The 27,057-nt window shown below is 36.3% G+C and overlaps 1 protein-coding gene across 4 annotated transcripts in view; it reads right to left on the bottom strand.

Annotated features, from left to right (window-relative positions):
- The window catches only part of lilli (AF4/FMR2 family member lilliputian), an 83,816-nt gene that overhangs the window by 39,489 nt on the left and 17,270 nt on the right, over positions 1–27,057 (bottom strand). Inside the window, exon 1 of one of the 4 annotated variants that reach the window (XM_088042659.1) lies at positions 1,794–2,094. The exons of 2 other annotated variants lie outside the window; for them this stretch is intronic. Coding sequence is in view for 1 of the 2 variants with exons in the window: in XM_088042656.1 (XP_087898782.1) it covers positions 1,823–1,839 (17 nt within the window). In the remaining variant the exon portion in view is untranslated. Of the gene's footprint in view, positions 1–1,793; positions 2,095–27,057 lie in introns of those variants that run through there. One more of the 4 variants, XM_088042656.1, reaches the window with a different exon arrangement.

Raw genomic sequence — 27,057 nt, 5'->3', positions numbered from 1 at the left:
ATGATTAATTTATGACACGAAAACCACCTCCATTCGTTCTGTGTAGTGACGTTCGCCCACCTTGTCTCGGAACATCTCGGAATGGATGTGAGATGAAGTGACAATTAGGGTTATTACATTGCTCAATGCGTAATTTCAGCATTTATTATGGTTCAGAGGTGTATTTTGAATCATTTAAATGTCAGTCATATAATGAGTATAATAACTTCTTTGCAACAGAAATTTTAGAAACCAATAATTTTAATTATTCTATTCAACATGATGTAACACAACAATAAAACACGTTCTCTATTGCAGAATCTATAAAGGTATGTTCGTTTGAGTGAAGATTTAATGTAAGACTTTTAGATAAAGTTGATAATACGTATATCATTATCATTAAAGCTTACTGTAATTTATTATATTAAAAGGTTTGACAAAAGATTAGTTTTTTTCGTCGTAACCTACAACAACCTGATAAAGAGACAAGCAATTGACGAAACTACTTAAAAATAATGACAGATAGCGGAATCAATTGTTATCAAGTAGTAAGTTGAATTTATTTTACATGTTGGTAGGCACTCATTTCGTTGCATCAATTTTTTAGTAGTCGCTACCAACATATTTCTAGAGCCTGTTTTATCAATAAAATTTTTTTTCTTCAATATCATATTTTAATTCAAAATTGATTCCAAGCTCACTGGGTTGAAATGCACTATCTTTGTTTCTTTTCTTTGGCGGTTACGATAAATACCATAAAACAAGATAAACATTTTAAGGAATTTAAGTAAAGATAAGATAAGATGTAACAGCTGACACCCTTAGAATTAAATCTAACACCCAAATATTTTATAAAAAGAAGAAGTGACACCCCGCCAATTTTAAAATAATATAGCCCTTTTGCTAGGTCATTGTCACTCCCTAAACCCTTAAGGGCTTTTCTGCGAGATGTCTCGTTTGCTTTTTATGGTGGAAAGATTCAAATTTTGTACCAAATGGATGTGCTGCCGTTGTGGGGACAATAAAGTGAATTTCGACGTGTCAAAACGTTATCAACCACATGCGTTACAAAACAATTAGTCAATTTCATGGTAAATTTAGATCGATAGGTATCTAGTAAAGAAGTATCAGTGACAAGATTTATCGGTATAATTGGAATCTCGGCAACTGTCAAAGTGTCCCCAAAAACTAATTTTGAATAGTCGAGAACCGGTATTGATTGTTCCACGGCAAATGGGGACAAACGGTACATGATGGCGAGTCAGGATCGAGTTAAGGTAAGGAAACCCTAAAAAATGCAAAGGGTTGTCGAAATGTCGTCCATAATTAAGTGGAATTTTCCATGGAAACAAATATACGAAAAAATTCTCAGCACTTAACAAGATCAACAACCATTATAAAATTCCGGACGTCAATTACGATTAACATTATGCTTCCTGTCAACAAAGACCAGTGGTTACGTTAACGTTATAGTACTCGTGAATTTAGGTTATGAAAAGGGTTGCGGTTTCATGAGTAACTGAAGCGATGACTAATATGAAGCGGTGTGGGATTACCCTTAAATTCGTCGATTTGTAAGCGAACAATGCCAATAACGGATAAAATCCTTGGCCCGAATGCTAAAGCAAAATTAGAAGATCCCTAGCGATTGTTTCGAGTGACAACAAACAAACCGGCAACGTCGCCTGTCACGCAAACGTCACTGATCTCTTTAGGTTAACGTATTCCATCGCGATAATAATAATTTCGGAATGTCGTTAATTAAAGTTAGAGCGTTAGTGAAGCTTGAAGAAAAAAAAAGATTGATACCGTACCGATTAAAGTGTGCAACATGTCATCTTACCGAGGTGGTTTCTTCATTTAACCCCCAAACCGTCCTTATATCCAAATCTCATTGTCAAGACATCACTGTTGTTATTTTGCACACGGAACAACACATCAACGACCACTTGTTGTTAATTGTCCAAACGGCAACAACTACAAGTTGCCCAGCAACCGAACAACATCACCGCGAACAACACAACCAGATGTCATTATCGTGAAAAATTATCGAAAGAGCGGCCGATAACCAAACAGCGCAACGGAGAGCACTCACATTGCTTACACATTAAAGATTTCACTTTACAACCGTCTTCCCCTTACAAAGTGGACGTTACCGTATGTTGTTCGCGACTCCGTACTCGCTTTGACGGCGCCACCAATCGGGGCTACAGGTTTCTGGCTCTTATACACCGTTTGATTTGACGCGCATCGCGCTCGATCCGACAAACATACACGAGAGACCGGATTATTATGCACACACGGATCACTGCTCGATCCCTCACGAATAAACGCGGGGAGAGACGAGCGCCCACACACGTGACGTGCGAACGGTAATTTACTCCCACCGTATAGGTCCAGGGAGGAAAAGTTGGATGATCACGGGGGTTTATCGAATTTTACATGTAGGCGGGCTAAAATGGTGCCAAGACAGAAGAGAGCACGATAACGCAATTCCTAAAAACGTCTCTCACTTTAAAATTATATCTACAGGGGGAGTCATTCATATCAATATAAATCATAGACGGCGTTGACGTTTTTCTGACGTATCGCTTCTTACACCACACAATTCAAGACGAACGCGAATAATAATGATATATCATGCGAAAAACGTTAGAAGTGAAAGTTTTAAAGAAAAGCAACAAGTTTTTAAATTAAGCTCAAGATGGCGTGGTGATAAGTTGACAGATGTCAAACTGGTATGTACCACTTTTTTGAACACCTGTCGTTTACAAGCAGACATACCGTGCAACCAATTCTTTTTATTATCAGAGTACCTAAGCCATGACTTTTGTTCTCCAGCTCTTTGTCTACATTGAAAAGAAATGTCAATGCAAAATTACAAATGTCAAGAGTGTCAAAGGGAAAAAGAGGATGGTGCAAGTAAAGACAGAGAATTTGAAAAATAATGTCAATGACAAGTATTGAATGTAATGTCAAGCGAGTTCAGATATTTTTGTTATTTCCCAATGTTACGAACCCTGCAGAACAAAAATTATTATGTTACAGAATAAAACTTCAATGAAAAACCTCGAGCTGTCAAACCAAACAAGCATACCAACATTCGTCAAGAATTAACAGCCTCATTCCGCGAGGAAGATCCTAAAATTCGCTGTCTTATTGTGGCTAAACCGAAATTGAAAATTCGTTCAATTAAAGTTTCAAGCTTTACGTTTATGATAGTGCCATAAAAGAAAATCCCTTTTATAACGCCTTTTTCTATCGATTCATCACAAAGTCGCCCAATAAATGGACCCAAACCGACGAATTACCACTTGCAACAGTAAAAATAAAACCGAATATTATTCAAACCTGGCGACACTAAACGTAAAAGTCACAAGTGCAGATTATTGCGGTCGACCTGTGATGGATTATTTGAAAATGGCGATTGTTTTGTTTTACTGGCAGCAGTTTAAAGCAAAATTGTTGGCGCACAACGTTGTATTCTTTTGTTTTAATAAAACGATGTGGTTAGTGTAACAACTGTTGCTGATGTGTGATGATCTGATGATCAAGATCGGAAAAGCATCATCTGATATGTTTGCGCTGACAAACAAAGTTATTGATTGAGATATTCTCTTAGATTCGAGAAATTTGATGTGATAGGGATTTTAACTCTGTCAGATTCGATCGGGAACAGGGGTACCAATCAATTTCAAATTCAATACTTTTGAATTAAAACAAGTAGCTTCAATATTTTGAACGAGAGAAAAACACAAAAAAGCTTTCAGTTTATTACCACTAGCATGCATAAAATTGCGATAACATGTTAGAGACAGCATTTGCGTCGTGCGTGGCTGCGATGAACAATTGATTTATTCCCCACCTTTCTGACAGCAAAATAAATATCCAACTTCACGCATATAAATATATTTAATAAATGACATAATGATAATGTAATGATACATCACGATTACTCTGTTATTATCAAATTATTGAGGCGATTATTAAACCACCTCAGTAATTAGTGCCTATCTTCACAGTATTCGTGACTACCATTTATAGCGCTTAACATGGAAAGATAAAATTTAAATGCAGATTCCGTCATTACCATACACGTTTCAAAGACAACTTTACTTAGATAATAACTCATAATAGAGACATGATCAAACCGAAAAACTATACTTTTCGTTGCAAATAACTGTACGAGAATTACCATTCTCAGATTCAAGTCTCATTGCATTATACCAATTCCGACAACTTGTTAACATAACTAATTTGTCGTAAACCACTCAGCTGAGCTAACCGCGTATCCGACAAGCGACCGCTTATCTTGTAGTTTAAATAACTTCGGATAAAGGTGGCATTACCGGTTCTTGGAAAATTAACTATTGTCTTACACAGTTGAAAAAGTTACAACGCGCGATAGGAAGAATTTACTTGGTCGCAATTTGCATTGCGCGATACGTCAAAAAGGTGAGGTTATGCAAGGTGCCGTCCAGAAAAAAACACAACCGATTAGTTACCCGACGAGACGACCGATTAATAAGTCTACGAAACTACTAATATGACACTAATAAATAATAATAATAAAATAATAATCTAGAAATACCCATCCACGCGAATATCAATAAGCAACTACAATCATAACTAATTGCAGCAAAACATTTCGATGTTATTACGAACAATTAATGTTATTAGCACACATCATACGCAAACAGCACTGTCAGTTACAAATTCGAGTTTATAAATAAAACGAAAACAACCCCATTTCATAACTAAACCACGAGCAGACAGCTTTACGACCGAAAAATCACAAGCTGTAAAGTTTTATCTGTCTGCTTTTCAATATATTTAATTAAATTTATTTCTAAAGAGTGTTGCAACGAGGCTTTAATATTTTGACGTGAACCGAACATTCCGTAAAACCCACTCAGAGATAATTACGAGCGAGCTGTTTTCTTCTGTTTTTATTTGATAATTAATTTTAATTGCAATAATAGAAACGTACTGAAGGAGAAAAAGTGAATAATTTAATAAACGAGGCGCCGAAATCAATATTCCTTTTTTTTAAGCGGAGAAAAGTTTCAAATGTAAATTCCAGACGTGGAAAAAATCTCGGTAAACTTTTTTTGATCGGTGGTTTTGTTTCTAATTTAACACCTACTTATCGATAAAGCTAACAACATTGTGATTTATAGAGTTATTGTTGCGATTTGATTAGGTCGCGAATTTGTTTACAAACAAAGAAATGATGAATGTTACATTACCATGATGGTAATCAAATGACAACATCATGAATAAGTTAATTCTGAAATAACCTTAATTCCTTTTTGAATTTCCCGCCGTCGATATGACGTCAGGTAACGTAATAAAAAATATGATCTTTCACATTTTACTGTAAAGCATATAATTCTTTGACGTCATTTTATGGAGTAGTTTACCCGCAAACTGTATAAGAAATTTGCTGTGATAAATGTGTAATAAACAGCCTCAGCGCGTATTTATTTTAGCCTGTTTACCGTAATAACTGAGAACTGCGCTGCTTCTCAAGTACAGATTTATTACCGCCTCTCATGTCATTATGTACTTCATTATACCAATTCAACATGTGGTTTAGCTCCTCGAATCTCTATCACGATTTGATGAAACCGCAGTATACTAATCGCGTTAAAAAGCATCCGAATCCGTCCTCTGTGCAAATAAGAAACATCTGATTATCTCTATTGCGGTAATCTCCCAATCAAAATGATCGTAGATCACGCTACTACAGGTCTTCGCGAAGTTTTCAACCCGACAAATCCAAATATAAAAATAACGGCCATATTGCATATACCGCAATCTGCAGGCATTTAACTCCCACTTATCCGAATCGGAAGCCGAGCGGAAGCCATGTTGAGATTGTCATTTCAGCCATTGCTTTGTCGCGGCGCTAAGAGGGGAATCAAGTCGGCGATGCACACGGTTAAGTGGTGCCGCCTAACGGACGTGGCCAGAAACTTGCTTGTGATGATGCTTTAGTTTCGATGGCACGTACGCGCGGAAACCATATAGTCTATTCACATAGGTCCTTCGCGTTCTGCACGCGAAACAAAGGAATCCGATGTCCTGTCAGGGCCAATGACGACCTCACAGAGGTCGGAAAGGATGCGGAAAGCATAAACTTGCGGTCGATGCAGGGAAAATAACCCAATTTTAAAGGAGTTAATCGGATTGATTTGAGAAGCAATCGAGTGGGCTGGCGGGATGCGTTCCGGTCAGACCACTTGATTATTCCTCGTTTTTGTTGTCTTCACGATCATTATAATGACCACGTTTCGCATTTGTTTCGCAATTATATTAACTTTACAATTGGCGATTAAAAAACAATTGCATATTTGATTAAATGGAAAACAGTTTCGATGCAAAATGTTACTTTTCGACAAAAACTCACGTTTTTCCGCTTCTAGAAAGCAGGTGGTGATTCCACAAACAACAGATACAGGGTGTTTCACTTAGCCCACTTATCCAGAATTGAAAACAAAAAATTACTTGCAGTAAGTAAGGAATTGAATAAAAGTTGTAGCACTTTCGATACATTTCCGGTCACAGAAATTAACTTCCTCAGTTTAAGTAGGACACATTTTACTTATACGACATGAAATCTTATCAATTTAACGATATCCAAAATTTCATTTAATGCAAATCACCCATCATACAGGAAGGATGTCCCAGAACTCGCGCTCCAGAGAGAAAGGGCTTATGGAGGCAACAATTCTGAACCAAAATTTTGAAACCATAATTTTTTAACTCAAAAAATAACCGAGATAATACAAAAAAACTGTAGCCAATCCCGAAGTCGAACAGAATTTGAAAATTGGTAACTATGGACACATACTATCATCCATTGGTCAGTTAAGCATTAGACTCTCGCTGCCTAGGAAATTTTGATGGCCATTTGCTGTCGGCACCCTCCCTTGCTCTCTGGGCGCGATTTCTGGGACACCTGTATAACACTCACCTCTCAGATATGACTTATCGAGGTTTGACTGTAATTGACATTTGACTTATGTTGTTTACTGCCGTGAAGATGTCACAAATCAATTAACCTAAAATTGTCAAAAATACTGCGACATAACCGGCAGGGCTGCCAATGAGTTTTAAATTTCATATCCGCTTTTATTTAATTATGCGTATTCCTACACAGTTTCTAAATATGGATAAACATCTTTGAAAATTAGGTAATTTCCAACGTGTGGGTGTTTTTATTCAGTTGAAGTTAATTAAAAGTGCTCTTGCAAAGAAACATCCCTTCATATAAATTACAAATATTACTGACTAATCGTTTCCATAAATAATAAACGAAAGACTCTCTATGAAAAAACGCAGCAAATAATAAACGTGCGGCATGTACTGCCGAACCCCAATCATAAAGGAAACATTAGCAAATAAATGCAGTTATTTCAAAGAATGAATGAATAATGACCGTCCTAGAACAAAAGCTTTAATAGTTTTCACTTCAGTTAAACACCCCTTCGTAATAACAAAGGAGCAACTAGAGCTCCCCTAGAAGTAACGTTATTCGCTTAAACCCAACTTTCCGCAACACATCTCGCTTACATGAACCGATTGAAATTATGGTGGAGAACCCTCGAAAAACCAACTCTAATAAATATGGTAGAAATTACATTTAATGACCCCGTTAAATTTGACACCTCGATGGACGCGATTAAGCCGAGACGCCGAGAAAATTTATTAAAAATCAATAGCACAACAGCAATCCTCCCATATAGCGGGAAAAAGGATCAAACTACGCATTTATTTAGCACAATCTCCCATCCTTTCCTCGTCACGTTTCAGTATTTGATAATGAACAATGCTACTCCTTTTGGGAGTCGTCTCGGTGCGTATAAATTGGATTGGAGAGGGTGTTTAAATAAAGAAAATTATTTATCACAAGCGCCGGTTTTCTCAGGAAAAATTCGTAAGCAACGCGGGAACCATAAAAATTCGATCATAAAATATTAGTATAGCTTAAGATGTTATTACATTAGGCGATTTTATGGCCGTATCAGTCTCATTTCCATAATTGGTTTTATATTAAGTCGACATAATCTCCATTTAATCACTTTTCCACTTTTCATTTAATGCGTAACTGAAAACGCCTCAATACATATTATTTTCTCCATTGTTTTCACACATTTAAAAGTCTAATTCCCCGTTAAGTGTAAGACGAGCTTTAGCACCCGCGTCTTTTTTTTGTTTTGTTTTATTTCACGTGAGTTTGTGGCAGTTTAGCTCATCACTCATCGTTTGCAACTCGTTCCTCTTCACTGACCCTCTACCTCATCAACTTTATTTGATTAAAACCCAATAAAAATAAAATCCCCCAAAATCATGTATTCCTGTAACAAGGGGAGCGATGACGTCCACAGGCGATGATCAATAAAACAAAATCTCCTACGCACACATAAAGTGCGACAGACACAGGAGATGAATAAAAATAGTCGAGGCTCGGAAATGGAAGAACGCGAATCAGAGAGATAATGAAAACAGTATGACGTAGGAAATGGTGCGTCATCACTACGTCACCAGCGGGTGTGTTACTTGTGGATTATCGAGTTTGTGAACCCATCGTCCCACGACATTTGTCCCACATAAAGTATCAAGTCGAATGGAACCATTCTATTCCAACAAACTGCGAATTTATCGATCGGCATTTTCCTTTATTACATTAAATAGATGAGATAAGGAAGTAGCATATTTTCTAGGATTCCCCTACATTATTTACTGGTACTGAGTTTTCAATAATGCAGCTACCATGGAAAAATAGTCATGCAAACACGCCATGCAGAGGATTGCGAGGCGATTAATTGATATAATTAGAGAATAAAGAACAACAAATGGACATAAATGGAGCAGATTGAAATAAAATAAGTCAAACTGCGAACGCCGCCGTGTTTACAAACATGATGAAGGGAGAAAAACATTATTCAAATACGTAACCTCTCGTCTTTGCTACAAATTTTTTAAATGTTCCTAAAAACCAGACGCCCCGAATTTTAATAAATCAACGAGGAAATTAAATCTCTGGCATTTTACGAATCTTTTTGGTATATTAATCAGCTTGTATCAAATTTTTTCACATTTTCATTCCCTGAAAAATTAGATGTGAAAGTGCTCGATCCTGATAAATCAAAACCTTCTAAATTCACACTGGATTAATTAATCCAATGTTATTTTAATTTATCATGATCAGAAAATTAATTCATAAAAGCAGGCGTCAGGATTTTAAACGAAATTACGAAGCCAATTAAAACTGATATTTTTCGATCCAACTTTGTGGAACCAAATTCTTAAGTCGTAAGATCAAAAATTAAATTAAGTTACTCAATTAGCTTATTGATCCAATGTATTTTACTGCTCCATTTTTGGTGAAATATTGGCAAATTGTCCCCACATTCTTTGGCAAACATTTTTGAACCGATAAATCCGAGTAAATTCCAACATGCTCTCATTATTTTGCAAAAAATTCATGAATCGCACCTTAGACGTGTCCTCTACTTTTAATACTTATTTCTAGACAGTTTATTTATTCAATAATGCACTTTAAATCAATAAACTGTCCTCTTTTACACCGTTGAAGCTATAATAAGACCGCTATTGATTCTCCCGATCGAAAATTTAGTCTAATTTCCACGTGCTCCCGCGAGAGCACTGTGGAAAACTCTTTGCAAAATGAGGGTATACACACGTCATTGATTTAACCGCGCTGACACATTGAAGGGTAACGTCCTGGCTAGCAGACGCCGACCGACGCCCGTCGCAACAGACGCCGCGGGCGACCCTTGCCGATATAAACTGAGAATGAAGATAATCGCCATGCTTATACATAACATATTTTTCGAGGGCCGTATTAAAATGTAAATTGCGATGTAAGCGGATCGATTTAAGTGTCACTAAACTCGTCTGAAAATCGTGAAAATTCACGACAGTTTTTGCTGTCGTTCAACAGATGGTTAGAGGTAATAACGCCTTCACTGATATCAATAGTTCAATTTCAGATACAAGCAGCGAATGCCTTTGAGTATTATCTGATTACGATTGCACCGCTGTGGGAGGCCATTTGAAATTCGGATTAAGTCGACATATCAGTTTCTGAGATTGGGGAATTTCGCTCTAATATCGGGAAGCAAAAATGGAATTGTACACGTGCTTCTCTTGTTTTGAGGGGTGCTCATTTTTCTCCACCAAACACTGTGGATTAATAACGACCGTAATTTTGAAAAATTCTTGTAATAAGGTCAGGTTCCCACGAAGCGAACGACATCAAACAGTGTCCCTATATTAGTTCGCCACCCCTTTTAGCTCCTGGTATTTGTTCAAAACACCTGCGTTCTGCAAGTATTTATTCATAATTCCGACAGAAACAGAATTCTGGTAAATTCGCAACAACTTCCAAATTGCTTTCTTTCTGTGCCTGAGTTGGGATAATTTCGACGCAGATTTTAATGAGATTCGATTTTTGCAACGACCAAATCAGAAAACTAGAAATGACTATTTCAAAACGGCTATAAAATATTCACTATTGCAACGGGGCCCTCACTTGCATGTCGATATCGGCGAGCTCCCTTTCATTACAAAATTATTAGGGTCGATCCCAGAACCCACAAGCGACGCTGATATTTACACAATACACATCATTTACGTGTAATATATAATTCGCATTACCTCGAATAAGAATTATGATCATTCCAAATGTCTAGACAATGTTACAGGCGCTTGTCAGATTGATATATGGATTTAATTCGATTCAACTAAATTCAGTAGAACACACGCAATGTTCAATTCCTGGATTCTGAAGACACTTTTATATAGACAACGGGAGACTGACAGTTACTGCACGAACATCAAAGTTTTTCTAGTAAAAATGGTAGCCACTTCGTACGCCAGATTCGAATCCTTTAGAACATGTATGGGGAAATCATGGCAAAGAAAATTAAGGACAATTGCGTTGTAACCCAGTTTGAGAGAACAAAGATGTCTTTGATGCGCAGTGGCAATTATTGTGAATCACTTGCTCAATTCTACGCCAAATAATAAGTTAATTGACGAAAAGGTGATGGTAAAGTGTTTACTTTTGATTCCGTTTGCAATAACTGATTACTAACAGGTAAAATTAAATTTGGACCAGTTCTGTTTAAACCCCCTTGCAATTACTTTGGAGCCCGAAATTAAAAAAATCTCCCTTTCGGCCGATAAAACCATCTCAGTCTCGACCTCCACTTAACTAAATTGTGCAGACTTAGTTTAGAGTTGTGGGTCGCAATGACGATATGAAAACTTTTAGCTCCAAGGTTAATAATACACCCCCCGAAGAGAAAAAAAAACATTTTGAGTGGCCGCCACTTTCTGTTAAGTCTAGTCGGTTGAACTTTGACCTGAGATTGGGTAGTTACGGAAAGCTGAAAAAGCGTAGGATAGAAGCAAAGCAAAATGAGACGATAAAATACTGTCCTGAAAATTGGTTTCTTGCAAAATGAAGCTCGCAGTTTACTCCTACAAATAACTGACAGCTTTCTCGGTTAAATAATGCGAAAAGTTTTATATAATTAAATACTCGGAGGCCGCAGAAAGGATTAATTCAAGTTTTTAGTTCTTTTGGCAAGTGGATTTCTCACCACTTAGATTGCTTTCACGTGGTTTCGTATAAATTTTCATTGGCTTGCCAGACGTAAGCGTTTTACAACGGAAAAATTGCATTAAGCTACTGATTTATAGATCTTATTAGTTTTTTATGTCCGGGCGATACAACACCTGAGCATGTGAAACTAGAATAGTCTCGACATCATCAAAGTTTGGGCGTTGGTATTCAGACTCATCTTGGAGCTTTTAATTACAAATCAAAATAGAACATCGATCCGCGCTATTTATAACGCAGATGAAATGAAACAAGACAAATGTTCAGTAAGAATAATTTTCAATCGCGTGTCTGTTACGACGTTAAATCCGACAAAAATTTGACAACTTCCGGGTTGTATGCATCGCAGTGAAAATATTTCAAACTAATTCAAAGACTCACTTTCGTACCATTCACCCAAGAGATGGAGTTGTCGCTCACCTGAAACAGAAAAGAGTATTTATCCAAAATTTGTCAACTCGATGTCACTGAACTGTGCGGGCTCCCCTCGTTGCAATTACATTATCACAATCAATATCACCGTTCTGATTTCAGTTTGCGAATTATTGCGAAATTCGGCGTTCTTTTCATTGTGTTTTACTCCGAAATGAGCACTTACAACTGAACCGGTTGTTATCGTCTCAAACATAATTAACTCGTCCGATCAATATTTACGATACAATTAAAACTTACTTTAATTAATTTATCAGTGTCCATGTAATAATCAGTTAGAAACAGGTTAACAGATTCAAAGCTCCGCTTCATCTGATAATGAAGCTGGTGCCACAGTGTCCACCAGACAGTCAACTAGTGGAAAGACAAGATTAATTTTGGTGAGTTTTGATGCGAGGTTGGCAACGATACTAATTTATTGATGGCTTATTTTCGAACAATTTGTCTTCAATAAATATCATCAAAGCACTAAGAAGCTAAAAAATCGAACTAAAATTAATTAAACGACAAATAATACTGCGGTGATTAAATTTTGTTGACACTGGCTCGATTGGAATAAAACCCACACCTCGTAGCATTTTCAAATTAGTTCACATTATTTCGATCGCGTGTTTTTGACAAAGAGCTTTAAAACGTCGCTGTTAGCTCCGGAGTAACTAATCCCAGATTTGTCCGACGTCTATAACAAATGATCGAAAAAGAGATTTAATGAAATTGGTCTGAGGGGTGAAGAACCCGGAAAAAATCCGCGCGGACTCGGTAAACACAAACAAAACGTCGTATTTTCATGCATGTTTCGTCCTTGGTGTTTTAACGCAAAATTGCACCTTGGCTGTTTTTCTGGGCTTTAGTTTGCATAATAATAACAATCGGTAAAAAGCAGAAACAAGGCCATGTTATCGCAAAAAACACCCACTGAAAAATATCTCATAAGAATCGACCGGAATAATAAGTGATTGTTGTAAAACGTTTCGTTTGATTGTGAAACTTACTCTTACACCTTAGAAATGTACTAATTAATCCACTGATATTCAATTAGCCAAATGAAGCAGGGTTAACTCGCGATAAAAGAGAAATGGATTCATATTTAATGGAATGTTTTCCGTCTCTCGGCAACAAATCGATATTTTATTAACGTGAAATGGCTTTCCTTGTTGAGAAAACGCACTTCAGAGCCGGAAGCGGCGAGAATTTCAGAAGTTTAGTCTCCCTCTTTCAGCTTTCCCTGCTGAAATCCTCAAGAAAAATGTACAATTAAAGCATTCCAATTTTAGAATTAAAGCTCAGTTACCACCATTCATTATTTATTTCTATTCTCTACATGAAACGAAGATCCTGCAATAAATCATCGCATATTACTTATGACTGAGGATTTAAACCAGCTCATTTTTTAAATTGAAAACTTGCCATTGCGCGCTTTATGACAGAGATGTTGCACTTAATTAATTACGAGCACTGCCCGGAATTTAATTGTGTTAATCCAGGCTGGACATGTGCAACATATACTTTTTACCGGATGTAACGCTAATTGAAAATAACATTATACGCCGCTTATTACGAATAACACAATAGAGAGTGTTTAATATTCATGTATTCAAAAAAACAGAGTTTGGTAGTATTCAAGCGGAAAGTGAAATTTGAACCAGAATTTGTATTTCAAAGCGAGCACGAGGATTATTTCCACAGGTGGTGCACTTTTAAAGGGAACAAATCAAAAAATCGCTCAAGTGATTAGACATTTAATTCCGAGAAAGACTTAATAACACTCATTTATTAATCCAACACTAATTAACTGACAAATTGCGTTCGCCTGAGACTACCAGTTCCCATTCAGGCGGTTTCCGGTTGCTCCTCCAACGATTGAGTTTCTACATTGTGATGTAACCCAATTATTTATTTTATTAATATGAACAATCCGTTTCAAAACAATGCGTGACGGACAAAAAGATGTAAGTAGGTAGTCCAAATGGCGCTTTTCGAGAACATCTGGACGGCGAAAGAGTAATCTTCTTTAATTTCAATATTTTCTTTTTTCACACACTTCTTTGTAAATTATACAAAAAACGTGGAGGTAATTTATACTTAGCGTCAACGAAATTTATTCTTTCTGGTTTCTTTCAAACGTGCCGTTATTAATTTTTAGCACGGTTGGGACTACTTTTTAAATTTGTAGGCAGAATATTAATTTTACACCTGACCGTATAGATAAATCGGAATAAAATTTTAATTTACAACAAATTTGCCTACCAATTTTTTACACCCGTAATATCGTAATGTTCATTCTTGTACGATTTAGCTACTGGATAAATGTCCCATTAAACCCAACCGTGCGTAATAAAGCGAAATCGCACAGTTAGGGAATTTATCGTTTAGCAAAAATATGTTGGTAACAATTTTCGCTTCTCTTTCCCCGCGTTTATTAATTTACAGTAGCAATTCCTATAAATCTGAGTTTCCGTGTTATATTTTTCTTCTTTCTTCTCGTTGTGGTAGTGAATTAAGTTGACTCCTTGTTGGCAAATTACACGCATTTTTCCTTGATCCTTTCCACCTTTTTAACAACACGATTAGCAAACTGTTTTACTACCGACCCGGCAACTACAACGCCATCTACTCGTCCTTTTAACACGATCCCTGAAATCCTGCAAACAAAAGCGAATCGAATAATGGCGGGTCCGCGCCCCTGAAAAAACGTCCATAAAAAGTCGCCATCGTACAAAAGAAAGAACACCGAATGAAAAAGATTAATTCGTTTCACATTAATTCCACCACCTGTTGAGTATAGAATAACATTTACATTTACGCATTTATAATTTATTTAATAAATACCTCAGCGTTCTCAAAAGCCTCATTTAAATTTAATAGCGTCGTTGTAAAGGCGTTCCGATTCGAATCAACAAAACACATAATTATTTGGATGTGTGGGATCTCAGATTTCCGAGGATGGACTCGTTTTTCCCCCAATCGTTTGTATTGTCTCGGAGAATCGATGGATGTGCATGGCAGCGATTCGATCAGGGACAAGCCGGACATTCTGTCCGCTAATACAACAATTTGCGGGGAATCACCTAGTTAATTAATATCGGATCGGACTGTTGATAAATCTAATTTCCGGTTAATCGGGTCTTCGGTGAACACCGGTAATCATGCGATTTGCATAATCACGCAATATTAAATGTATGTGTTGTCGGTTCTATGAAAAAGTGTTTCTATTACCGGTAGTTATTGACCTCAGTTAGGAAAGTTGTGCAGTTCAGGGAATATTTACATACAATGGGTACGCTAGAAGACGAATGACACAAAGTCAAAACCAATATGATAATAACAATAACAAATAATCTACTTTTATTTCAACCGCGGCTGGGGGTTAAGCTGGGTTTACACTGATTTGGGATTTGGATTAGTTCGCAGGCTATTTAGTTTCCATTTTGATCACTATAATTGAGGTGATTAGTATCCATCATTTGGTTAGGCTTCTGAACTAATGGGGCTTTCGAGTCTGTATTGAAGCAAAAGGTATCTTCAAGAATGGGCTAATTCGCCTCTCAATAATATGCAAAAACAACTTCCTGAGCTCCGATGGCAAAGTATTCATGTTTCTAAGACCGCGATTGGAATTCTATTGAAATACTGGAGATATGTCAAGAACGAAACAAATGTTTGATGAGCAAAACATTTTCAATTGTATCCATTCCATTTTTCGGCTCTTTGATTTCGTTTATTCACAGAACTTTTTGAAACCAGTTTTAAATAAATCCCGACAATTTCAAGTCGATAAACCGAAAAATGAGCAAATCATAATAATGAGCAGATTTTCGGTCGAGTCTTTGGAAACCGTTTCTAGGTAGTAAGAATGTATCGCTATATAAACAGTTTACTATTTATCAGCGTGAACACCGCTTTATGTACAAACAACAACAATTAAGTGTGTATCTCTCATCAGTTCCAAAGCAATCCATAAACACCATGTTACCCAGGTAAGCTCTGATGTTTCAAAATAAACACTCAAACTTGAGCACCACTCCTAATACTGCCATAACCGAAATAAACAGCAAACTTTGAACATTTCCAACAAATGGTATGGTTTGAACTCATGTGTTTACATTCCCTTATTTTTCTTTGATAGTTTTTAAATCGTTACTCTCCAGTCCTATGATTTATCCCCGAAAATATCGTACTTACGTTGTACACAAAGTAATAAATCCAAAATTTACTCCGCTCGAGCTCTTTGTTCTGCTTTATTAAAGCGACTTAAATCAAATTACACTTAATTCAAATTTTCGTGGACAAGAAATGCAATTAGTTACTCTTTCCATAAAGGCCGCTCCCACATGTTAAAAAAGTTTCAAAAGTAACCAACGTGAAATCGATGTAATTCAATTATTCGCATCCATTCAGACTTTTATGACTATTTATATTTGCGCTATTTTTAGAGAAATAGCACTTTAGAACATCCATAATAGCCTGAATAAGTTGCAAGATATAAGTTACATTTATGTTACGTTAACGATAATGAGAGCTTACTAATTGAGGCAAAACTAATTACCATAAATAATTCTGCATTAAAAATTTCAGCTTGATGTAAGGTAACTTGCGTGGAGATCCACAGTCCAATTATACAAGAAATGCTAATATTGTCATTCAAATACTTCAACGATGTGTTAATTAAAATGATTCGGCAGCCAATGTGTTGCTTGATTTCTAATTATCTCACCTGTATTTCAACTTATGGGTTAATTTTTATTTGTTGGATACAGTGGCCCACGAAAGCTGTACCTTTTCCTGGTCACGACGCGGTTCAACTGATGCATGCTGCATTTTAGAAATAATTGCAGTCAGAAGTATGCCACGTCTTCGTGGGAGGTCGCCTCTATTTACCATTTGCAGCAAAAATTCTGCATTTCCCGCATAATAATAAGTCTGTAATTATAATAGAATTTTTTGTTCGGTAATACAGTAGCAAAAACGGGTTCTATTAAGAAGGGAAAAAGTCCCACGAGTACTAAACTAATTGTAATTAATTTTCTGTTAATTAAACCTGATGGGTGATTGTCCATTTTATACGTTTATTTATGAAAGCGCCTTTTATTTTCGCAAAAAGTAAAATTATTCAGCCAATATCTATCCAAGCCGTAAAAGAGCTGTTAGAACGGAACATTTCAATTTTTAAATCGCTCAAAACGAATCGAATGTCACTTTGCGCTATCGACAGATTCCTGCGTCCTGTGTTCAGTTGGTAAATTTAATTTCCTGTCGCTCTCGCGAACATAAGTTAGAAACCTGTAAATTGTAAGTCTAAAAAAACAGAAATTACCATTAGAAGAGTTGTGTTGTAATCACATGCAGTTTGACCCAATGGACAAAAATGCCCAATTATGGAGTCACGTTCACACACTCTAATAGCTATAATAAAGGTAACAATAACACGGACAGAATAATGATGCCGACATGTTAACAATTATCAATTACGATGCCGAGTACGTCAGGTGTCCAGTTTTTCTTTAACATGTGTGAGAGAGCTCCATTTCCGGAATTAGAGGTGACATTTTACCGAGACCTTGCCGTGATTTACCGTAGAACTAAAAGTGCGTCCTTTTGTTAACTTATCAAAATACTGCAGGCTCGATATTCTATCTCAACTATTCCCCTGTGCCATAAATCACGAAATTACATTAAGAGTGGAAAATCCGGGAAACTTTTCCACAATTCCAGTCTACAAGTAAATATCCGTTGAGGAGACATTTAAATTTCCAGCTTCGCCCAACTTTTCCTGCAGTCTCATAAATTGAATGGACATCTCGATTTTGACTGTCGCCATCAAATTCTTTGAGACAACGTCGTAAAAACCGCAACAATTGAAAAAATGGCGAACGCTATGATATCCGGTTTGTTCGAATTCCCAGCAAGGCTGTTGAGTGACATTACTTTGCACCGTTGGAACTTGTGAAAGTTGATGTTGGCAGCCTCCCAGAATACGGACGCAAATAAAACTTATCTATGATCAATTAAAATCATCCACGCTGTTTTCGGGGTTTATTGAATTTCGGGGAGATAACAAAGGCGATCTTCAGCCACGTGTAACCCACTTTGTCAAAAATAAAATGATTTTTCTACTGCCTCGACATTCCATCGAGTCGAGATTTTCACAAAGAACGTTGAACTTAGGATGACCGGACGAAATTACGAGGAATCCATTAGGCACGGCAGTTATTATTTTAAGTATTTTCTGATTAGTTAATGAAGACCTAGAGATCACCGTGTTTACCTTAAAATAGCTGAGCTGATAAAGTGAAAACAATACGAGGCTGGAATTGCTTGTCTAAGAGATGCATTTAGAGATTCCAGAGTTCATCAACTGCTAATATAAAGTAATTGATGTCATTAAAGAACGTTACAAGACGTTTTGTTTGACAACAGGAGCAAAAAGTTGAAAGACAATGAGGCGCAGGATAAATTTCATTATTTTCGTCTCGAGTTCCACTGCAATCAATTAGGAAAGATGAAATGTGAAATTTTTAGTTTGTCACCCCCAATAAAATCTACGCGCAAAAGGCCACGACATCGAACAAAAATAAATAATTTCTTTGTTTCCGTAGCACCCCACTTAAGCTCCTATCATAACTCCGAGCCCATTTGCCAAAAGTCCCGAAAAGTCCGAATTAAATTTCTTTACGATTGGAGGGTTAATTTAATTTTATTGAAATGGTTCTTTCTGTTAGCCCCAGCTTCCTGAAAATTTCATAATCACGTTTTGATTACGTGCCTTTCTTTTCACTTTATCGTTTGAAAAAAAAATCAATTATGTCTTAGTATGGGTTCGCAGGTCTCCCGCTATCCGACAAGAATAAAACCAGAGCAATTTATCGACAGGATCAAAGTTATGGATTGAACCACTTCGAGTCCTTGACAACTCTATCGGCTTTTGAAACTTAGATTAAGTGCTTTGCGATGTTTGTTAATACTCGAAACGGAGATCGATTTGAAATAGACCTTAAACAATACGAACAGGTTAATATGGAGTTTAAACGGAGCTTTTGGCTGTGTTAATTAGATTATTTATTCAATGAGCGTTGTTAAAGTGGTGGTAACAGCGCAGCCTCTAGTACAGAAGCATTTAAACGATCCACCAAATCGGTCAATGCGACGAAACAATCGGGTTAAATTCGCAGGGTTTACGAGATGGTGTAAAAGGAGGTTTATTACTTTTTCAAACTAAAAAATGATGTATTTTCACGACCGATATAGGCTTAGGCGGACATGAAGAACATAAAATATCTTCTAGGTGGAGCTATAAAAAGTAAACATCACCAATTACTACGAAAAAGCGAACAGTCCTTCAGTCAGTCAGTTTTCCGGTAAATTGTCCGGGTAAATTTACCGGAGCCCCATTTGCTCAAACATGTGTAGTTGTGGAATGGAGATATGGAAATAAAATTGTGTCTGGGTGAGCATCAGCATCTCGTTGACTATATTAATGTCTGGATCTGTCAAGCAGTCGTATAAAAATGAAAGTAACGTCGAAATTATGCAGTAAATCAACTAGGAAATAAACAACCAGAAAGCGAAGCAGAAGTCGAATAAACATTCAATATCAGATTCTGTGAATGTTTTATTGAAGTTCTGAACAAGGAAACGGTGCTCCACGCCGAAAGTTAGTAAATGGCAGAAGTCCAAGTTGACCGAAGAGGTTAATGTTTTAAGAGAGAGCTGCACAAGACAAAGTGGCCGCTGCTCCTAAAAAGTATTTTTAACTCGGACGTAAATGATCAAATCCGACGAAAAATTGCCATTTCTTCGATGAGAACCCATCATTATCCTCACAGCCCCAAACCTTCATAAAAATATTTACGGATTAAATAAATTCCAGGGGTGATTTATCGTTTTCTTTGTTATCGCTGCGCCCAGCAGAGTAATGAACTCGGAGGCGGTTTTTGGTGGCGCTACTTGTTGCTATATTGTTCATACAAAAGCCCAATTATTGTAATCGAAAAGTTTTTGGGTTTGTTGTTTGTAAAAGCAGCGGTCGTCAAACAAAGAGTAATTTCCCATGGCACTCAAGTCATGAAATATAGAAGATTGCCTCCTACGTAAAGGTGAATTATTGGGGACAATGGGGTTTGTTTATGTAACTAACCTGACCCACTTGCACTTCTATTTCACTCCGAGTTCTTTAGCGAACGATAATGGTAGGAGAATTCTGCTGTAACTTTCACCATTACGGATACGACATTAGCAATGCAATAAAACGAACGTCCTTCAGGTTTCGTGCTAGTTTCTGGGGTCCGTGACCAAAAGCAGCGGTCGCAGAAAGTTTAGAGGAAAGACGCGCGGAATTTTTGATCTGCGCCGCAAAAAACACTTTTCACAGCTTTCACTCTTTTATCGATATTAAAATATCGATACCATATTACGATAATCTTTTTCCAAGTTATAAAACAGCGGCGACAACAATCCAATACGCTCAAGATGACTACTGGTGATAAGAAAAAACATGTCAAAATGAAGATCGTAAAACCGAACTTATCGACCAACAATTATTTTAAAACGGATAAACATTGTAATCATTGCACAACTTTGTGATGGTCACTTTCGCTCGAGATTCTAAAAAAGAGGACACAAATGGACTTTGAGAAATTAAATCAACCTGTAAATTGATTCGTAATTGGATCTGTAAACTTCGCCTTTCCTGGCAATTCGAATTAGAAAGATTTGGCAGTATTGTGCACTGTTTACTTATTATTTTACTTAATTAAATTACAAAATTTAAGCGCTCTAAACTAATTTGCACATAAATGGTATCAATTGTAATTAAGTTGCACTGGAAAAAAACCTGCCAGACCTGTAATGGAAACATTTTATTCAAAATTGTCGTAATTTCCATTATCCACATTTCTTGACGTCAAGTATTCCACACTCGGACTATCATTATGATAAAAAAATGTACGAAAATTAAATGCACTTGGAAAATACGCAAGCAACTAGTAAAATTGTCCAACTGGCGAAACTCCTAGTTGTGTCGCTTTGCCCACTGCTTCAGTGAATTATTTTGAATAAGTGGACAACTTTATCAAAGCCATGCTCCATTATCGTAATTAGATCCGTCCCCCACGAAGAGTTTCTTGAAACATCCATCACCATGAACTTTCAAACTCCCATCTAAATCGAACGGTAATAGAAAAAAGTCGGATCAAGATTATAAAACAAGCATTTCACCACCACGTTCCCACATTAGCTCGACGAATTTTTATAACATGAGTGAATCCCCGCAAACTCGTGAAAATCAGCCGTCATTGTGTAGAAATAGACGGAGCAAATTAATAAGGCAAAAAAGTTTTCATTTTGTTTGGTTTGGTTGGTGTCTAGCCGTCCAAAAACGTAAACTCCACCGCATACACTCCATTGTGCACAATAAAACCGTAACGTGTTGGTTTAATTTTTCGTTTTAATCCCCAATTCACCGCTGTCGTTTTATCCTCGATTTAAGCCACGAGTTTATTCATATAACGAAAATTTTTAATAAAGTAATTGTTTCTTTAATTAATCCTGACGTTAATATCGCACATTTTGAAATAAGAGGTTATCACAAAGTCATTCTGGTCCAACCTTGAACTGATAAGGCTCCAAACACCGAAAAACTTTAATTCAGGCAATTTCAAGCAAAAAACGAGGCCATTGTCATGATCATACGTGGGACAACCATATCATGTCAAGGTTTGTACTATTAAATGTAGAGTAAACCTGTTGAGGATCGCCTATAAAAGGCTGGCTTTGAAAACGGCGAACGCCACCTATTAATTGGTTGGCGGCAGCCTTGATGAGCTAGCATTACAGAGATGGGGAGGTTTTTATTCTCTTTTTATTTAGTTTTCTCGCTTTACTACCCTTGAAAAAACATCAGATATGAGCTCTTTATTCGGTGATGGAAAATTTCGATGTAGCTTTCAGACAGCGATAAATTCTACGCGTTCTTTCTTAAAAAAACATTGTTTTGGGTCATTAATATGTACGAAAATTGCCACGTCATCTAAATGGGCTGATACGGCACTGGAGCTCGTCATTGAGAATGATAGAAGTTGGCTTACTGCCATGCAAATCAAAGAAACTCCTACTCGTCAAATTTCAATAGTAGCGGACCATGAATAGATCCCTGTGGAACCCCGGAAACGGAAAATATTATCCAATCATACAAACTATAATTACCCACAGAATATAACTGTACTAAATGCAACACAAGAAGGAGATAAAGCTAATAGAGGCAATTTAGACAAAAACCTGTAAACCAAACATGATTAGCTCCACCTGAATGATTTGAGTCCTATTAAAATATTAGAGATTAGATATGGTGAAGTTACCACTGGGACATTTATGCTGATTGCTATGATAATGTTTTAACTGCTTGAAATATATGACGGTTTTAAGTATCATTGTAAAGATACGATAATTGCATACATTTGTAATGATTAGCCTTAGGGACATTAGATTCTTTGCAAATCCCCTGGAAAATCCGACTCTTGTTTTGCACGTTAATTGTTATTATCTTGAGGCTTCAAAAATATTTACGTCTGAAAAGCTCAAAATATGTTTAAGAAAGCGGGACTAGGAGGTCAAAGAACCAAGCAAATCTCGTTGGAACCTGACACAAATAGGTTTTATAGATTTTAATTGTTTCCCAGGTTTATTACGTCCAACTTTCGATCCTTGGAGGATATTAACATGCAATACTATCTTACTCGTTTGTTGTTAATATGAGTCTAGAACAAGTCCCACTTTTGTCATTATTATTTTATTTAATGCCAACCTATAAATAAACTTCTTTATCAAAATACGTGTGATAATGACGCGATGAACTTTTTCCAAAGAGAACTGCAGAAGTAAAAAGTAATATTGCAATTATCAAGAAAGAACGTCTCCTTGTTAGTTTTAATTGAATGAAGTTGTGAACACATTTTTTCGAATAATCAGCATTTTAAATAAAACTCGCCAAGCACAACAATGCGTTCTTATCCATTTAATGAGTGTCGTCTAGAAAAACTCCGTTAGATGGCGACCTCTATTTTATCAAGATAAGTAGGTACATTTAAATAACTTTCCGAACGTGTTTATTTGCTCAATTTTTAGCACCCCCATTTCACCAAAGAAAGTGCGAACTCATCTTAACCACCGCAATACCGTTCATCCTGAAAAATCTGTAATAGGACGACATTAAATATTTCCGTGCCCGATTGCTGGTTACGTAACAGACGACTTCCGTCAACGCTCCTATTGGCGGAAACGCTGGATCTGACTTAATGCGTACTTAAATCTCTACTTAAATATGTGAAAACGTTACTAGATGATCAAATGTAATGACTTTAATTTTGTAACATTCATGCGGAACGTCGGATTGTTTGGTGATACCAAGGTCAAGTGATCTTTATTTGTGTCAGTGTAAATTCTGAATATGCAAACGTTTCAATCGGAATGTTGCAAGTGTCAAGGCGGTGCCAAAGCAGCCAGAGAAAAATTTAGTAAATTTTATAATACGTGGAAGGAACCTGTTCTCTATGGGCTTAGTTTTATCAAAAAAAAATTAATGAATCATGTGATAGCGACTTAATACTAAATTAATGATTTAATTCTAATGAAGGCTGGTTTGAACGAGCTGAAGGTCGCGTTTGTCGGAAGGTGGGGAGTTGGTAGCAAATTGGATCACATTATAGTTTATTTATTATTTATTTTTTGGTGAGCAGGAAGCGACTGCTCCTCTCAAATTAATTGTACCAGGAATTGCAGTAATTTCCATTTAAAAATCCCTATCCAACAGTGTCAAGTTCGCTGTTTTATTAAACCCGCACAATTAGAATTTAATTGTGAGAAATCTAGAGGTTCATAATGAGACACTTTCCTGTAGAATTGTCGACAATCGACAGTAATGATTCAATGACCTTTAGAAACACCAACAATAAAGTTTGCAGTGACATTCAAGGCTATTTGTGCCATGCACACTGAACTAAAATTTACTCTGTATTTTGGGTTATTAAATTATTCATTGCTGGGTGTAGGATCAGCACACATTCCTGGGAGATATTTTAAATTTCGGACAATGAGTCATCGTTCATAACGGAGAGGCTGGTGAAACTGTCTTTTTATTCCTACAATCGCATCTAGGAACTAAAATTTAATAAGAGAACTTATAGGTAATGGGATTTGAGCTCTCGTCTCATTACAAGTTTTAATGGCCAATTATCTGCATATAAAATCCAGATACTCAGTGGGTTAAAAACTCAATGTGAAGAGGGAAAGACTGTGTGGTCTAAGCACAATGCGCGGGTTTTAGAAAAAGTCAAAAAATTATAAATACTTCTCCGACACTCTTTCATTTTTTTATCAAAACTACAAATTTAGAAAACCCGCGAAGTTAAAGAAATAAACTAAAAGAAATGAGTCGAAAAATTAATTTTCCATCGTGAGTGTGATTTAACGATGCATAATTATAATCAACCGTAAAAATTTTTAATTTTCCGAATTGGTCACAGTAAATCGTTAAAATCATATTGTTTCCAGTCACTGAAATTTTCTTGCCCCACCTTGCCCTACTTTACCACCGTCCATTTGTGTTTACTAAACTAATGACGACACTGACATGCTCCGCTATCAAAACACTTATTGAGAATATCAAAAATATCAATCATGACAACAGAAAATGACTTTTTGCTTCACCGTTCCCGCCTTAATTGAGTATTTTCTTAATTACCCTTAAATCGAATGACTTTATTAAAGCCCCCGGAATAAAACTTGAAAGCATCTCGTCAGCAAAAAAACGTTAAACTCTCCGGATCTGATTAAAATCCATTTCCTTTCTTTAGATTCATTCCTTTTACACTTTCCTTTCATATTAGACTTTTACCCTTTACGTCATCACATTATTCGACGTGGTGGTCACAATTCCAGCTTGAGCAGCAAAAATCAAAGAAACAATTTCGTAAATCTGAAGATCTCGAATCTGTTATAATAAATATTCAGATTGTTTTTCGCCGCGAAAAGGTCACTTGTTCCTTAATGTCAACACAATGGTGTCTCGCTTCCGAACAAAAATACGCGCAGCAACAATACAAGAACCGTTCAGTTGTGGACGCAATTAGCGAGCGGTAGATTTATTGTTACACGTGATATATTTAATATGCTGCAATAAATAGCAAGAAGGAAAATTTACACGGTCGTAAATTAACACATGAATTCATAATGAAAGAAAGCGCTGTGATGAACAACGCGTCCGCGGCGACTATCTAAATAAAAAGTAAACATTATCTGGTCTGGATGATTTATCATCGATATACAGATGTGCGAAAGGATAAGGAAATTTCAAGTTCGTTCAACCATATTTAGTTCAAATCGACCGCATTAAAACCAAATTAATAAATTATCATTTTAGGGCTCTTGAACTTTTCACATGGACGACCGTTGGACCGTTTAATCACCCATTAATGCTTACTTTGTTTTCACAGTTGGAAGGCCAGACCACGTTCAATAATATCGCAAACAATTTATTTTAGTTGGGACAAAACCATTATCTCGTCGCTTGCGAACTGAGTTAAATAGATTGGATTTAGATTTATGTTGTTAGTAGTAGTGTGAAAACTTCATCAGACTTTCAACTTATTTAAAAGGTTTGCTTTAGTTTCTTCAAAATTCTGTTATGCAATTTTCACTCGGCTTTTACTTTTAAATGTCAAATACTAAATTACGTTAAATTTACTGTGGAGAAACACAAATGAAGGCTTAATTGTTGATTGTTACTTCAAACTTGCAGGGTGGTTCTACGGAAACGATAACATTCTAGGAACCGCTTCGATCCTCCTCAGCTTCAGCGAAAAAGCTCTCAATTTCACGAGCTTTAGATTCGTGGTACGTATTCGATTTTAATTTTTTTTCGTTGCGTTTATACTTAGTAACGATTGTGTAGTTTCCTTCTTTGTTAGCGAGTTCAAAATTCAAAGTTCAAGCTTTTAATAGGTTTCTGATTTTAAAGATTTTCTTGTCACTTTAGAGGTCGTCGGTTATTCATTCGTTTTATATGCTCTCTCCAAAGTTTTAAGCACGTAATTTTATGGGCAAAAAAAGTATTTCCGCAAATACCCGATTTTAGATTCTAATTTTAAAAAATTGAGGAATTTTTTGACACCATGCAATTCTATCCTCGGACCGAGCAAACCTTTCTCATATGTCAGTGTGTAGTAAAATTAGTAATATTTGATAAAATATTGACAATGAGTTTACTCGTTGTCGTAAAAAAAACATTAATTACCTCCAACCTTTTACCCAAGAAAAAATTATAATTACATACTTATAGGTCACTATTCGCGTAACAAACCTGAAAGCATAAACTTGCAGTGTAAAAAGATGATTTATATCTTCGCGAAGTTTTAAAATGCAGTAGGAACTCAACCTTGACAAACGAAGAAAAATTGGACCGAAAACTGTTGGCATGGTAAAAAATTATAAATCTAAACTGAAATTAAAACTTGTAAAATCGCTCGCGGTGGCAACTACTCCACACACCGGCAAAAACTGTAATAAAATATATGAATGGCAACATAAAACTTCCAATGTCTCAATTTGTCAAGTGGAAGCGACAGTTGTGGATGTTTTGTCGGAATGTTTAAGAATGTTGTTCGAAGCTACAAAAACATTACAAGTGGAACTATAACCATATCTTTATACAAATTTAGATAAAAAAAAAGATGTCATAACTCAGAGCATCTGTTTGGTTGGATTTCAATAAACAAATTCAGGAGTTAGAAAACTGGTGACATTATCAAATATTCCCAAACGTGCCGAAATGATTGATAAACCCACTCCTGATCTCGAGTAGAAATTTACTTCCCTCTTTTCCACGCAAAGCATCTCTAAACGCTCCATTTTTAATTAATTTGTCAAAAAATGACGTTTGATTTACCACAACACACAGCTATCATAATGAATGAACGTCCTAAGTAAAAAATAATTAA

This window comes from Gnatocerus cornutus, chromosome 8, assembly GCF_029298725.1.
Source record: "Gnatocerus cornutus isolate USDA-ARS CGAHR chromosome 8, icGnaCorn1.1, whole genome shotgun sequence".
In the NCBI taxonomy this organism is placed as follows: Eukaryota; Metazoa; Arthropoda; class Insecta; order Coleoptera; family Tenebrionidae; genus Gnatocerus; species Gnatocerus cornutus.
Note: the sequence above shows the minus strand (reverse complement) of the source record. Positions and strands in the feature narration are given on the sequence as shown.